This window comes from Megalops cyprinoides, chromosome 3 (assembly GCF_013368585.1).
Source record: "Megalops cyprinoides isolate fMegCyp1 chromosome 3, fMegCyp1.pri, whole genome shotgun sequence".
Taxonomy (NCBI): Eukaryota; Metazoa; Chordata; class Actinopteri; order Elopiformes; family Megalopidae; genus Megalops; species Megalops cyprinoides.
This window is the reverse complement of record NC_050585.1, coordinates 7,220,084-7,237,253: the sequence shown is the minus strand read 5'-3', so window position 1 is coordinate 7,237,253 and position 17,170 is coordinate 7,220,084. Positions and strand designations below refer to the sequence as shown.

Here is a 17,170-nt window from a genome sequence, read left to right as displayed (position 1 = left end):
ATGCAAGACTGGAAGGCTTAACAGGGACTAAATTGACCAAAGTTCCAAAAGGCACTAAGCACTAAACTTCGAACTGAATTATAATTGTTACATTATTTCACAAACTATATTTAATTTGAGTAATCTTAGTAGCTATTATTAATAACTTCAGTATTTTGTCAATTTTTTGATGCATGAATAAAGATAAATACAACATATAATAAATACAAATATATTTAAAAGTTATATTATCTGTGGGTAATACTTTGTCCATAATATTCTGTTATTTTCTTCTTAACCTCTGGACAACAATGACATGGGAGGACAATAAATAAGTAGCCCCACTGAAACTGGAATTAAGTGGAAAACTGGCGGAGTTTTGTTTTTTGAAATAGTGGTGATCATATACACAAACATATATGAACATGTCTTACCCTAGAAGTTGCCACTGAGTCATTACTGATTCCAGGAAACAACTTGTGGTTTGTTTCACATCCAGATTTCTTCCTGTTGTGCATTGTGTTGTAAGTTATTTTGGAAATCTTTTTTTGCAACATCGATTGTGAAAATATTTCTTTCATAGATTTATGATTCATATGGGACTACATAAAAGACTTCAATAGCTTTCTTCTAAAATTTAAAAGCCACATTAAATATGTCTTCAGAATACATATTTTCAGTTTGCAATGACAAATGTCAACATATACAACTATCTAAAAAAATGTCTAAAGATGTCATTAAAATCTATATCTAATATGGATTTCAAAATAAATAATTAATAGAAAATAAAAATACAATTTATAATTATAAATTAACATATGCCTCAAATATGTTTGTCAGTTTCTAATAAATGAATGATTATGGCAGGAGTAGATACGTAGGGAAAGAGTATGTGATTTACAATGCTAGAAAATGTATCACAGATTCACCATGGCCATCCATGCCATTGTAAATTACATCCTTAATTTTGTTGATGAGGACATGTTTTGTATTTTCTTAACATCCTCTTAAACTATCGGCTACAATGAAATGGGAGCACAATCATCTTGTCTCAGGAGTTATGGCGAGTGACTCATGAAACAACGTGTGGCTTTTTTTTTTCCAAATGAAGGCTGCTTATGAAAGTAAAGCATTGAAATGGTCAGCAACTGCAAATTCCAAAGCATCATATATAACATATATAACAGGCCCTCATTGGCACACAATTGAAACACATGTCCTTAAATGTGAATAAGTCAAGAATCTTTAGGTAAGCAGGATGCATTTTTGTGCATCTGAAAGGGAAAGCAATTATCCAGAAAACCGTCCCTTACAGTTGCAGGTCCTTACAGCTCTTTTCGTTTCTTATCAGCAATGGCAAAATTGAGTGGTAATAGTATAATGACATTAATGCACATCATGAGTATCTTCAAAAGAAAGCGCCATCACTCCACAGTCAAACTGAAAACCACGGTTAATTGTTAGTTTCAGTTTGTCACATCTTTTGAAATTTTGATCAACAGTCAGGTAGAAGCAAGCTAACCTGACAAAAGGTGAAGATCAGCATTGTAGCAGGGTCTTTGTATTGATAGTACACAACAGTGTGGCTTCCTATGTGCATGCTTAATATGATGAGCTCCAGCTTTTGGTGTGTAGGTGAGATGGTTGAAAAACATGTAAATTAAATCCTTGTGTGGAAAAATGAACATTTAGGAAATAAATGTTAAATTTTAAAACCCAGAATTGCTGTTTATTTATTAATTAATTTATATACTAAGCTCTTGTTTCTAATAAGGTCATGTTATGTATATTTTTTTTGTTTTGATAATATGTATTGTATACTTTCAGCTTATTTTTTGCCAGAGACAATCAGAAGTAGTTGTTTAAGTCCAGCCTGTGGTCCAGCCAGCATCTGGTCTTTTATGGTCTTTTATAATCATTTTAATTGGCAGAAATATTTTTGCTTGAGATTTTTTGAGAGGCTTTTCCGTGATTCACTTCACAACAGCCTTGACCCTACAGAAAGCTCCGTTTCATCTAAAATTATTGTAGGTGAAAAGAAAAAAAACTCAATTGGTTAAATGCATACATTCCATTTATGAATAATCTAAAAATATGGGAAGGATGGGATTTTCAGTGGTGTTGGAAAACCTCTGATTGGTTTCCTTACATTTTCCTTAATTATTTAAGCTGTGTAGTCATTCAAAAAAGGTTATATATGTATGAAGGTATGAAAATTGTTCAGAATCACTGATTTTATGGCTTAGTCACATTTTGATGTTTGATTGCACACCGTGTGTGTGTGTGTGTGTGTGTGTGTGTGTGTGTGTGTGTGTGAGAGAGAGAGAGAGAGAGAGACAGACAGACAGACAGACAGACACCTACACCTTTTTTCTGCAGAACATTTCATTCTAAAACCCAGATTTTATTTAAATGTTTATTTTTATATTAAGAATTGATTTTTGAAAGTCAAATGTAAGATGTAAACGTAATTTAAATACAGATTATCTACAGATTAAGATAAATTAGAAATGATTATAAATTATGATATATATTCTTGTTGGCACTACAATATAAGATTTAATTTATGTTTACTTAAAATCACATATTTTTGGTGGTGAAAATCTAGTCCATAACCTTAACTTCCACAAAAATCTAAATAATGCACCCATATCCTCTATATATTTGAAATTCATATGTGAGAATATTATACTTTAACTTATTTCACATTTAGACTACGTGGAGGAACAAAATGTGATTTTAAATTATTTTATTTTATTTTACTTATTTTTTGGTACTTTACATTCCGCACATCTTCTGCCGTTTCTTTGAATGGGGTGCTGTAACAAATGGTGACAGCAGAGGGGGCTTTTTCATTTTTTCAGTTTGTGCTTTTTTGGGAAAGGTTATACGGGTACTGTAAAAACCTTTGTGGTTTGACTAACAAATAAAATGATTTTCGATGTTACTTGCACAATATGAAGAATACCGGGATTACAGGAAATGTACAAAAATGACGTTTGCTTAAATTAGCATGCTTAGCATTAACATGCTAATATTGCACATATGGGACACCGTGCGGCGCATGTCAAGATTGTAAAGTTGTAGTTTCACGAATGGCTTTTGACAAATTAATGTGTTTCATGGACAGTATCAAACATGCATACTAAGCGTAGTGTTTACACAAAGTTTAACGCGAGTTCGGTTAAGGGGATACGACCCCTGTTAACTCAATGAAAGCGAAAGAGGACACAGAGTGGTACACTGACGCACTGCTCTTTGTCTTCGACAGATGGATAGGCAAACAGTAATTATTTCGGAGTCGCCCCGCCCACCCCGCAACGGCAGAATTAGAAACGGAAGAAAACACGCGAACCGTCAGGTTGGAGTCGTCTGCGTCCTTGCCTCATAAAAGAGCATCATAACCTGTCACTATCATTCATGAGCTGCCTCTGATTACAGTAGCCGACAAATTACTCAATAGTTCAACGCTTTTCAGGGGTACTGACCTACCGCTGTGCTAGGTCTGAATCATCAGAACCTTTTTTCAAGGTAAGTTTCTGTCCCTTATTACCTGGAGAAAGGATTGCATGACATTTATGTTTTAAAATTCGCTTATTAGATATAATTTAAAACGCCGGTCTTTTGTGCAGCATGTGCAAGGTTTGTTGTACCTGGCGTAGGTTTCTTTGCTTTACAAATGTAAGTGGACATTTCTATGTATGCCACCCGATTAGCTCATTTATCGCATTGGCCATTTGAACAAAGAGAAATTATGGAAACAGTGTTTATTATTATTATTATTATTACACCTTTGCTGTAATTTTTCTTGCAAATCCAAATACACACTTAATAAGATAAGCGTATGTTGGTTTTGAACAACAGTGACCAGAAGATGATGCATGCAATATTCTATACTGAAACAATAGATTAGCTTTTTAGTACTAGTCATCACTCATCCTGCGCTTTGCTCTGTCTGGCGTCCTTCGATCAAATGGCATGAAGCGCAGCTGCCGCTCAGATAGATCTAATTTCATTGTGTACGCTGCAAAACGAGCATGTTTGTATTTATTATGTATTTTCAAGGATAATATGTCCTAAACTGTACTGTTCTGTTTATGCAGAAGAGGCACATTTTAGTAAAAGGGTCCCCTTTTTCTTGACTCCTGGGATTCTTTGTTATCTCAGTTTCTGGCATACAACACATTTGAATATATAATGTCAAGCATACTGGTTTCATCAGTGGAAACGGGATGCGGAGCTAATATAACACTGTATTTACTGAAAAAGCAATATGATCTCAGTTGTAATACGATGATGATTTCTGAATTGTTGTATGCAATTTTCTTTGTGTAATTTTTTCAATGCATACTTGTAGTATTTGTACTATTGTGGTGCCACTGTTACCACTACTTGATGCAATCCTAGGCTAATACAAGGACTTATGTCATTTTTTTATGTGACCCAAAATGATGTGCCTTTCGATAAGTTTGCTTCGTAAATGCTGACACTCTCCCCCCTCCCTTTTTGCTGTTGTACAGATCTGTTTCAGGATGGGTTTTGGGAGTGCCAGTGATAACCAGCCCGGTCAGAGGAAGGAGATGGAGTTCTGCTCGGGCTCCTGCTACGCCATGCACATCCTGCAGGTTCTCAACTCGTACCGGCGGAGCGGCATCTTCACGGACGTGGTGCTGCAGGTGGACGGGAGCGAGTTCCCCTGCCACCGTGCTGCGCTCAGCGCCAGCAGCCCCTACTTCCGCACCATGTTCCACAGCCCCATGCGCGAGAGCCAGCAGCGCCTGGTGAGGATCCAGGGCGTCTCGGCCGCCGCCATGGAGAACGTGCTCAACTTCATGTACGAGGGCAGGGTGGACGTGGACGAGGGGAACGTGGAGAGCGTCTTCACCGCCGCCGACCTGCTGGGCGTGACCGTGCTGAGCAAGGCCTGTGTCCGGTTCCTGGAGAGCCGGGTGGACCACTCCAACTGCCTGGGCATCATGGACTTCGCCAGCTCCTACTTCATCCACCCGCTGGCCGAGCAGTGCCAGAGGCTGCTCTACCAGGACTTTGTGGAGGTCTACAAGCACGAGGAGTTCCTCAGCCTGTCCAAGGAGCGCATCATGGAGCTGCTGTCCTGTGAGCAGCTCCGGGTCAACCGCGAGGAGGTGCTGGTGGAGGCCGTGCTCAAGTGGGTGCACCACGACCCCAGCGGCAGGAGGGCCGCGCTGAAGGCCCTGCTGGGGCTGCTGCGCTTGCCCCTAGTGGACCCCGTCTTTTTTGTCAACACCGTTGAGGCCGACAATCTTGTCCAGGATTGCGCTGAGTGCCGGCCCCTGCTGCAGGAGGTCAGGAAGTACCATGCCTTCGGGAAAGAAGTCAACTCTGCACGGACGCAGCCCAGAAGGTACAGTGGCTTCCACAGTGCAGAGACTCCACTATCTGCTAGGTGTTTCAGGTCTGTCTTGCAAACACTTAATGCACCCTCTAAATCCATGCTCATTGTGCCTTCCAAGAGCTTAAAGGAATTGCAAGAGAGAAAAATAACAGCAATTCAAACATGTTTCAACACAATCTTCCTCACAAGGCCAGTTTTGAAATACATCATTGCAGCCACTTAAAAAATAAAAACATGCTTTAAGTACAAAAGTAAAAATGTTTTTTTTTTTCCTTTACTCAAGTTCAGATCCAAAATATTAAAATATTGCTTTTGACAAAAGAGTATGGATTTTATTTTACTGCATTCAAAAACAAATTTATGTAGGTATTCAAAATACAAAAGCCAAAAACTTATTCATTGATTTTAATTCTATTCTATTTCAAAAATATTTTTAGTTGTTTTCATCAGAATTACCATGGTGTTTCATTTTGTGTGTTTATGCATTTAGCTGCAGCATAACATAGTTTTTTTAAACTTCACATTTCTGACGGCTGATTACTGGGTGCTCTGGGATTGTCACTCATCTCCCAAAGATCAAAAGGAAAATAGTGTTCTGGCTGTAAATTCCAGTGAAAACTGGATCTTATTTTGTTTGCTTTTTATCATTTCATAGACAACAAAATAAAATGGCATTGTAGGGTACCACAGCCTTCAATCAACTGAAGACACTAGCTGAACTGCTGTGCTGAAACACCACCCTTAGTTACACAGGGTGCAACTGACAGGGTGCAGCTCAGTTCTGGGTGATGGATTTTGGTGCTGCTGAACCGCGGCAGTCGCACTTACCCCGGCTTTTGTCTTTGACCAGGTCATCGGGGAGAATGGAGGTGATCGTGGTGATTGGCGGCTGTGACATGAAAGGATACTCCAGGTTGTCCTTCACCGAGAAGTTCATCCCTCAGACCAAAGAGTGGGTTGCAGCTGCTTCTATCCCGGGATACTCCAAGTCTGAGTTTGCAGCCTGCCAGTTTCAGAATGACATCTATGTGTCAGGTACTTGATATGTAATTGCCTTTAATCTTTTCCCTAGTTATTGTCATGTCATTTAGGTGGCAGTCTTTTCCACTCACAGCATGTGATGTTAATACATACATTAATATAGATGCATCAGCTTCAGAAAGTGGTAGGCTAATCGTAAAAGAAGTGAAACATGCTTATCCTTATCCACTGTAAAACACATAACACAGTGACAGATAGAATATGAACTCAGATTTAATGCTGAAATAGTAAGCCAAAAATAAATGCGAAATAATAATGCCACCTTTAGATCTCCATTATATGCAATGCATATTCATTCATGCACATTCATTACTTTCTGTAATTACATTATACAATGGAATTACAGAAATAAGACAAGATGTATGGAGTAAAGGCATAAAACAAATTAAGCTGTAGGCATTTACCATCTGGATGAAGGGTAAAGGTTCTGCTTAATAAATTTCTTAAGAATATAGAAAAATATATGTTGAAAAAAATATCCAGGAAGTGGTAGAACAGCTTATAGGAAGCTTAGAGTTATAGTAATTACGCTAAAAAAACTAGGCAAAATCTAATTTTATGCCATTATGCCCACGAAACCAATAACGGCATGCCGTTAGAAATGATTTAAGGACTGAAACACTGTAAATTTACCTTTATGGCCTTTTTAAACATCCTGCTGTATAAACAGAATATTTATAAATACATAACATGGCAAATTAAGGCTGTCTGCTAATGAAATAAACAGTGCAATTAAGGCAAATACCTCTTAAAGCATCAGGAAGGAAACTTCAGACATGTGTTAAACATTTTATTCCAAGGAACTGATACCATTTCAGAGTTCCTCTAAACTTGAATCATGGTTTTGTTTGTGTTTGGAGCAAATTGGAGCAGATCAGATAACCCCTGTGTTACTTTGACTGAGATTGTTACCAAAGTAGTTCAGTTTCCGTAATTATGCGAGTCACAATACTTGATTATTTTTAGCAGAACAGAGCAGGCTGAATGACGCCCAATTAAAAAATGTTCAAAAATAACAAAAATGTGAAACTTAACGTAATGTAATTTCAATATTCAGAGTTTAGAATAGAGAGTATTGTTGTTGATTGGGTATAGTCTTAATGTGAGAATCTGTGCTGATCAAAGCTTTCCTCTTTCAGGAGGTCAGCTTAACAGCTCAGATGTTTGGAGATACATGTCACAGCTGGACCACTGGGTCCGTGTTGCCTGTTTGAACAAGGGCAGGTGGCGACACAAGATGGCTGCCCTCCAAGGGAAGGTAAAAAAAAATAAACAAACTCCTTGACATTTTTCAAGTCATAGAGGCAAGGGATTATACTTGCTTTTCTGTTTTGGTTCAGTGTGTCTGAGTACTGAACAGGCCTGTCTGTGGTTGCAGCTGTATGTAGTGGGTGGTTACAATGGCCAGGAGAGGCTGTCCAGCGTGGAGTGCTACAGCTCCTATGATAATGAGTGGGAGGCCGTGGCTCCTCTGCTCCTGCCTGTGAGCTCTGCTGCATTGGTGGGCTGTGCTGGGAAGCTGTATGCAATTGGAGGGGCAATAAGTGAGGACACCAATACAAACAAGGTGAGCCATTCTTCTCAGTATCTTCACTGTTGTCTCGGCTACACATATTGATATTTATAATCTAATCAAGACTCTGTTTAGCTGAGCCATCCACATGATGTAAAATGCAATTACAGCCTTAAATGTGTTGGGTATTCAAATGCAAAAATCAAAAACACATACCATTCATTTCATCTTGCAAAAATGATTAATTCCTTTATATTACAGTAAACTGTATGTGCATTCTGAGCTGATAATTTGGCAAACCGCATAACTGTCAGTAGTATTTATGTATTTAGGCATCATTATTGTTTTTGATACAATTTTAAATACAAGTTACCACGTGAAAAATACAATATATAAAACACACTTACCAGTTGCAGATTACTTGTAGTAACCAAAATGTAAATAATCTATTCATCCTAATCAGCAGTCAGAAAGCGCTCAAGCAGACATAGTAACAGTCCTGCTAGCAAACTGAATGCAAATTCAAGCTTGATGAGTCCATGTACTTTCTAAACATGAACTCATAATAACACTGCACAACATTCTCTCAGATATCTGTTTTATGAATCGTTCAGTTACTTCTTGCCTCATTTGAGTTTCAGGTTGATATCTGAACAACAGAAGCGGTTCAGATGCTTTTGTTCACCGCATGCTTACATTTGAAGTATGTCACTCATAAATTCAAGAAAAGAGTGCAAGAGAATCAGATACAAGTGCACGACCGCAGTGAAAAAAAGAAACCGTTCTTTGTGGGACTGTCGTACGCTAACAAGCTGCATTCCATTGTGCGGAAAAAGGCTTGCACTATCAAGTCAAGGAAGGAGCTACATACAGTATGATCGACAGAAGATTTGCATGAAAAACAGATTGGCACACGTGTCACTTATCTGGAAAAAATTCCTTCACGTTGGTTTTGTAAACACATACTTTAGGTCTGAGTTAATCATACCTGACAAGCTTTATCCCCCTGCCTGTTGTAGGTGCAGTGCTATGATCCCACAGAGGACCAGTGGAGCTATGTGGCTTCCAGCCCTTTTGCTCAAAGGTGCATTAATGCCACATCACTCAACAACACCATATATGTGATGGGCGGCCTGTTGGACAAGATCTACAGTTACTGTCCAAAAACAGACACCTGGAGTAAAGTTGCAGACTTGCCTGTGAAAGTGGTAAGTTGCTTGCCAGTGATGCCAAAGTGTTCTGATAGTGTTCTAGTATTTGTTGTACATATACGGACATATAAATATATGAGAGAGAGAGAGGGGGAGAGAGAGAGAGAGAGAGAGAGGGGGAGAGAGAGAGAGAGAGAGAGAGAGAGAGAGAGAGAGAGAGACATATTATGTCATTGATCTCTCAGGCAACAGCACACTGTTGCATGTAATGGCGATGTGTGTAGATGGTGGTAACCAGTGCAATTGGCTTCACCTCCGCCCATCAGGAGAGCTGCGGCTTCACTGTGTGCGGTGGCAAGATCTACATGCTGGGAGGGCGAGACGAGTGCGGCTGTGGCACTGACAGGGTGCTGGTCTTCAGCCCGGAGAGCGGGGAGCTGACGGAGGAGCCGCCCATGTCACGCAGCGTCAGCTACCACGGCTGCGTCACCATCACTCAGCGGCTCCCGCACAAGCCCTGACCCCAAACCAGGCCTGTGAGCGCGCCTGTCTTTCCACTAGCTGTTCCAGGCCCTTCCTGCAGGCTCACTGCTGGGAGAGCTGTTCAGTTGTCCCCTACACTAAAACTTAAAGACGCAAGTGGATCCTTGCCCCCCATCGCTTCTGAAAAATCACCCCTGCACACGTGTGTCCTGCAAACTTTAAATAGCAACCCATTCATTGAGGTAAGAGGCAAACAGGTGTGTCCTGCATATGTTAAATGCCTACCTATTCATTTAGGCACACAGGCCTAAATTTATTACATTACTCAAGTTATACATACATTCATCAAGTTATTTTATGACACATGTCATATGACACGTGTTCCCAGCATGTTCTACATGTCATTTGCCACATTACTGAAATACTCACATAACTCACTTAAACTTTCAATTACCTGCTACATTGCTTGTGTGCTGGAATATGAGATATTGCAACAAGTCGAATATGGAATACTTAATATTAAAGACTTTTAACAATCAATATTAGATTTTTTCCAAATAAAAATATAGTATTAATTGTATAAAAATCAGTGGATGAATCTGGCCAAGAAAGGTATCACACAAAAGACTACACCTTGCTATTGTTCTGAGTGTATTGGGTTGTTTTACCAGTTGTAACCCTCTAGCACAGCTGCATAAAACCCACAATGACTGTGTCCTGTGTAAGATTTCTCTGTGCATGGGTCCACATATGATTTACTAGAGAACTTGATGAAGAATGAATTATGTGGAGGACTCCCTTCTGCCTGGAGTCTGCACTAAAAAGATTGATGTGGGATATTAACTTTGACAAGTTTCCTACAAAACCAGTCAGATCAGCAAAGCTGAAAGCAAAGCAACTGTCAGTTCTCTAAAGCTTTCATCATTTATCAATTCTTTAACACTTCCTTCAGACCAAATGTTAAAATCAAATTAACACATGTCATGAAAATGTCATTATTAAGAGCACTGTAAAAATCTTAAACCAAGAAATGACAAACTGTGGCAAATGGCGACATTCCTGTTATTCTTGTGCGGCATTTCTTTAGAATTGCTGTTGTCCAGTGTATTCACTGTTAATATCTGCTTTCCAGAGATCACTTACATTCCACTGTGGATGGCTTGTAGTGCTTGTTCATGAAATGTAACAAACTGATACTTGAGTCTCAGCGCACTGTGTCATTAAGTCCTATCTCCTGTAATTGGAGAGTGAGGTACCTGGGGAATGAAAAAAATTCAGTCTCTCTGCCAAAACTAACCTATACTTCAGGTTTATTTGTGAAGATCTTTCAAAGTTAAATTCACTCCAAAACTGTGACTTTATGTGCATTTTAGTGAACGATTTAATCTTGCACCACTGAACTTACTTTATCACTTACCTACGGACTTAGTGTCTGAATAGAAAACAGAGTTGAGATGTGAAATGAATGGGAATTCTTCTCACCTCCTTGATAATGTACTCCATTAATAGTAACAGAAAATAAATAACTGCTAATGATGGTCAAAATCTTTGGGGTGAACGGATGCAAGCCCTGTGTCTCACTTTTTAAGACAAATGCCACTTTGTATGAACTGTATTCTAGTTAATTCATACAAAAAGGGAACCATTACAAATAACATATTCTGAATATCTGAACTTTTTTGACATTTTTAACTTTTTGAAGTACTCATTTTAAAATTGTTTGCTTTAAAATTGTGTGTCAAGTGTGTTTTGATAGCTGTGAAATTAAGGTGTCATGATGGATTTTGACAATTTGCATTTTGACAGATCTTCAAAATGTATAATTTTTGTTTTGATAACCTCTGTAACCTCTACCTTAATAGGTGTGATGCACCTGTACTGATATTCTGACAGTCTGATATATACATATATATACTGGAAATCCCTCCAATGTGGAAAAAAGATTGTGAACATTAGTTTTTTTAATATATACTCAACTACTTAGAATGCTGCTCTGTATTTGTTTTTAATATATAAATGAAGGCACTTCTGTGTAATATGCTTTTATTAGCAGTATTTTTGTATGATGGTTTCAGATAACTTAGAAAAAAATAAGATGACATCTGTATTGCCTTATAACAAAATGCTGTCAGGACTTTGTATTGGTTTTGTTACAAATGGTTAAATATGTTTTATTCATCATGACCTGACACCACTCACAAAGTGCAGTACAAGCCTACAGTAACATACCTTTAAAAAACCGTTTGTCAACCAGTTCTGCTGAAGTTTAGATGCTATGTAGCAATTGTATTGTTGACTTTGTATATGCAAATAGTTGAGACATGAGATCGTTTTCAACCATTGGGCTTACATGCCTGTTGATTTTACTCTAAGATTGCAATAAAGATTTGTCTCTCATTTTAAAAATGTTTTTAATATCTCCTGTGTGAAGTTTGTGAAGTGTGAAGTGTGTCCCTATCAGTGAATGGTCACATCTCAGGGAAATGTGACACAGATCAAAAATGTAGTATGAAGACCCAAAATCTTGACTTGAGCTGTGTTGTGTACACTTGAGCTTGTGTCTTTCCAAGGGTCAAAAGGACTACCTGTGTTGTCAGTTATATTTCTAGAGAACTGACCCACATGTGATTATGAATAAGGGCATGCAATAAGGTGGTGGGGGTAGATGTCACTCACATGCCTGTATCTCCCTGGTGACCTTGATATGGCATTCAGAGGGGCACTGCCATTAAAGTAAACTCCCAAGGGAGCTTGACTTCTCATTGTCAGCAGATGGAAAATATTTCCTGTTCATGTTTTTTGTAACTCCTGTTGGGAAAAGGGGAGTTTTCTTTTTATCAAAAGGACTTCTGCATCTTACTGGATTTGTTTCAAATGAATGACCTCCATCAGAGCATGTCCTCTTCAACGGCTAAATGAATGTTCCTATTGTTAATCAGCAATCAACAAAGATCATTTTAGCAACTGCAAGTAACATGCCTACATATATTACATTGTTGTCATTTAGCAGACACTTTTATCCAGAGCATTTTACATAGGTTTTAGTTTTACATATTTTCCATTTGTGCAGCTGGATATTTACTAGCACAATTTTTTGGATTTTTGGATTAAGCACCTTGCCAAAGGGTACAATGGCAGTGCCCTAGTAGGGAATCGAACTGGCAATCTTTTGGTTACAAGCCCTATTCATTACCACTACACCTCACTGCTGCAGCTTAACAAACATCATCATTATCAAATGGTTACCAACAATCAATATGACAGTGATAGTGTGTGATTGTTTTTATTAGTCTGAAAACCCATGCAATCAACAATAGATTAATTACTGGATTTGGTGCATTCCAGTTGCAAACTGTTTTTTACTCTGAAATTGTAATAGCTGAGTAACTTTTCAGCTACACTCATGATAAAAGCAAGGCATCGATGTCAGTACTGATGGCTGATTGTGACTGGTCTGAGTCAAAGTCAAAGTCAAAATAGCATAGATCACTGGTAGGCATCATAATGAGTCTGAAGACCAAATTTTGAAGAAACAAACCTTTCTTTTGTTCCCAGCTCAGGAGATTCAATGAAGAATGTGTTAAAAAGGTTTGTTTAGAGTTCAAGGCAATCATGATGAAAGTCAAAAATATATCAAATCATAGAAACCTACCCAGACCTCTCTTGTAGGCAGAGCATTATAGAAAAGGCTGTGTGTCCTTTAATATACAGAGGCAATTGTATCAATAAAAAAAAAACAAAAGAATAAAATAGAAATGAGTAAAATACAATAAAAGGTTAAGACCAGTTTGTAAAGATGCCATAATTTTGTTCAAATTGAATTGCATTGCATACACCTCATGCTTGTGGTCAGCAGCACTTACTGAAAGAAGTATAGCTCAATCACCAATAGCAACATTACATGAAAGGGGAATTCTCAAAAAAAAAAAAATCATTAAACATTTCTCTGAGAGACAATGTAGTCAAAGGCTATTATTTATGATAATCCCCTAAGCCTTTTTCCCCTACCAACACAATGCCAAAGTATCCTCAATCAGGTATCACTGCTGAAATTCAATAAATAACATTTCATCTTCAGCTTCATGCAAAACACAGCCTTTTTCTGTTCTTGGTAAGGACATGAAAGAAGGTCTACCCTTGGTAGTTTCTTCTACCCCAGCTCTTACTATGCAGACCATTGTTTTTGCTTGCGTGCGGTGTTTATTGGCATGCAGCCACTGTTTTCTGAAAGCAGAAGCGTATCACTGGAAGCAGATAAGGCGTTTCCAGAGAACCCTTTACAACAAAATGAAAGGAGTTCCACAGAACTGAGATTGTCCTAAAAATGCTCAACCACTGCTAATGACATGTTCCTAAATTGTACTTCACTTTGTCTTTCAATCAATTGTAAACGCCTTATTCATAGATATCAGTGAACGCTGAGTCTCGGGCCTACCAATCCAATGGACTGTGTATTTTCGGGATGTGGCAGAGGTCAAAGTAGATTGCAAGATCCATGTGTTAAGAGCAATTCCTATTTCACAGAGCTATAGCAGACAGTATTTTCAATGCATGCGTAAGGTGATTAAACATTTTAAATGTGTGTACAAACAAGTATCAATATCTGCTAAACCTTTTACTCTGTGCACTGATCTCTGTGACCTTGGCAAAAACCCTGCAAAAACTACACATGGGGATTTTTAAAAACAGTACTTTATACTGCTTATAAGGCATTATATGGTGATGCTAACATTTAGCTTTGCATGATAGACTTTTAATTAAATTCAAGAATGGTTTTCAGGCAATCCCTCACTCATTTCAGCAAATTCTGCTAAACCAGTATATGGAACTTGCTTATTCCCCATTCACACTTGCACACCAGGCGTGACAGCAAAAGCAGTTACCATTTGGTTCTGCTGGCATCTTTCTGAACTTCTAGGATAGGTCATCTTTTCTCCTACTACCCTCTTGAAAGGCATAATGGGACTTGCAAAATAGTACTTCCATCACTGGCTGCTTTGGCATTTGATTAAGCTCTTATTGTAGAGCAATGCATAACATAATGTAAATCATTAATGCAGCTTTACATTAATGCAGAGATCTTTAATTAGAACAACTACTTGGCTATGAGACAAACCACTTTAATATGAATTTCATGAGGCAGAAAAAAAATGATAGCTTGCCAAGTATTATTAAAATGTTTGTGTAACTACAAAGTCTTTATAAATTAATAGCAATGGCTACTTAGCTACCCAGAAAGTGAATAAGCTGATAGTTGTGGCTCAAGCACCATAAGCCATCCACAGACAAAAGATCAGTGGGTCTGCACAGAAGTGCTACAAGCTGATGCCAATTGTCATTTTATTCATTCAGTCTTCATTGTTTTGGAGGGTAATGTTAGCTACTACTACTACACATAGTAACTAGCTACTTTTGGCTCAAACTATGGATTCACAAATAGTCCATTACAGCATTATCCAGTTGTTGGCTCCTGAAACCTTGTTCTTCCATCCTTACCTTCTTGCAGCCAGCTGATAGCACCCATTGTTTTAAAAGTGTTCCGTAACCTTTGAGCTAAGTAGCCATTAGACTGTCTTTAGAAGTAGCTCCTTCAGTGGGCATTTCATACTAAAGCAATTTTCAAACACACTATTACTCATAAAGATTTATGATGTTAATGTGCACATAGAACATGAAGGGACAGTATTCCACAGGAAAAGTCTACTGGACATTTTAAGTGTTTTATTTCTAAGACAGGTATAATGACCCTACCCGTTCTCATAGTGTACGCATACTCATACATACATAAATACAAGGATAAGGATAAAATAGTACCCAGAGCAAACTCATGCGTTACACCTCCAACTTCAGTCTATTGGTACATTTTAATCTGTATGCCTAAATTATGAATGTCAGTTGGTCTTTCTGCTCTCTAGTCAAGGTGACTTAAAACTGTATAATTTACTGCCCTCCTGTGGCCAACAACTTTCCACATTTGGTAGAGGCATGGTTGGTTAAATATTTCTGGTGATTCTACTGCCATGTCATACACTCTTTTGAAGAGTAGATCCAACGCTATTTTTGTCCCAAATCATTAGTATAAGTCAAATTCTATTTAAAAAAACCCAGCACAAAGTCAGGAATGGCTTTTATATAAAATTAGAACAATCAGATACAGGAGCTGTTTTCATATATGTATATAAAAAGCACACACAATAACAGAAAATAACCATGATTCCTTGGCATAATAAGCACAGGTGTTTAAGTTAGTAGATGAAATGCAAAAAAGGCACTAATTTTACTACATTCCAGTTTTAAGACATTGAACAAAGAGCAGGAAACATTTCTATTAACAAAAGAACATGTAGTACTTGTCATCTTTGATATGCAGTACATAGTGCAGATTGTTTTGCAATACATGATATTTAAGCAAGCACAACATACATGACAAGAGTCACATTTACAAAACAGCCCAAATACAACTCATTTTACAATTCAATGTGTGGTAAAACATACTGTAACAGTGGAATGGTTACCGTAAACTGCACTCATTCAGACTTCGACACCAGTTAAACTGCTTAAGCATGTTACTTGTGATATTACTTTGTAATAAAAAGCAATAACTACTCACATAATAAACACTTACTAGCACAGGACACAGGACACAGTAAAAGGTCCAGCATTTTTTGAATCATTTGAAATATCAATTAAGGTCATCTTAAGGTATGCCGTCTTAAAAAGGAAATTTAAAAGGCATTTAAATAAGTAACTATACCCCAGAATGCAAACATTGGGAAATGGAAGATGTAAAATTAACATCGAAAAGACAGATGTTTAAGACATTATGGGAGGCTCAGTATGAAAAAGCACACTGGTTTGCACCTTTTAACCCTGATTTATAAAGAATTTAAAATATACAGAAAATTTACTTGTTTGAAGTTTCAAACAGACCCATTCAAGAGCTATGCCAACTTTGTTAGATACCATGCTTGAGGGTCAAACATCCACCTGGTCCTAAAGGATCTGTTTCAGCAAATATTGCTCTAACATGCATTTTCCTCCATAACTATACAGACCTACCACACTTATCAGACTTTATTCGTGCTGCTAAACAGGTTCCTTTGGATATGTGAAAGTCAACTTAATCTCAAAATCCCTTTTGTGTCATACATGTAGTTTCAAGAATGTCAGTTTAAGGGTGAACAGTGGCAAACAAAAAAGGCACAAAAAATCCATGGCAAAATATTTAAAATATCTGACCTATGAATTGTGGCACAAATAGTTAAGACTGCTTAAAATAAACCGTGTTCTGATATTTTTATACCCACATTATCTACATTATCTATATCACATCTTTTAAAACCAACATCTATCCTGATTATTACTTGACTTTGTTAGTTAATAAATTACATGCAAATATATTTTTCTGTACAATACAACCTTGTTTAAAAAGTCCTCAGTTGGCTCTTTCAGTCATGTAGGCCAAATTGCATGTTTTCTTAGGCAGTTAGTCTTTTATACATATGGATAAGGCAGTGTTTCAGTCATGATTTATGATTTAAGATAATTATCTTTAAATGTCAGAATCTAGAGAAAAGGAGCAATCAACTTCTCGTTATAATTATGTACCAGAAAAATTAGATCAAGGTA

The 17,170-nt window shown here is 37.7% G+C and overlaps 1 protein-coding gene across 1 annotated transcript; it reads left to right on the top strand.

Annotated features, from left to right (window-relative positions):
• The first annotated feature begins 4,511 nt into the window (after positions 1-4,511).
• klhl35 (kelch-like family member 35) lies at positions 4,512-9,947 on the top strand. The gene is made up of 6 exons (XM_036525480.1): positions 4,512-5,362; positions 6,204-6,388; positions 7,534-7,652; positions 7,773-7,961; positions 8,927-9,115; positions 9,385-9,947. Exons 1-6 carry the CDS (start codon positions 4,512-4,514, stop codon positions 9,577-9,579), a joined length of 1,728 nt encoding a protein of 575 aa, XP_036381373.1. The 3' UTR covers positions 9,580-9,947.
• The last annotated feature ends 7,223 nt before the right edge of the window (positions 9,948-17,170 follow it).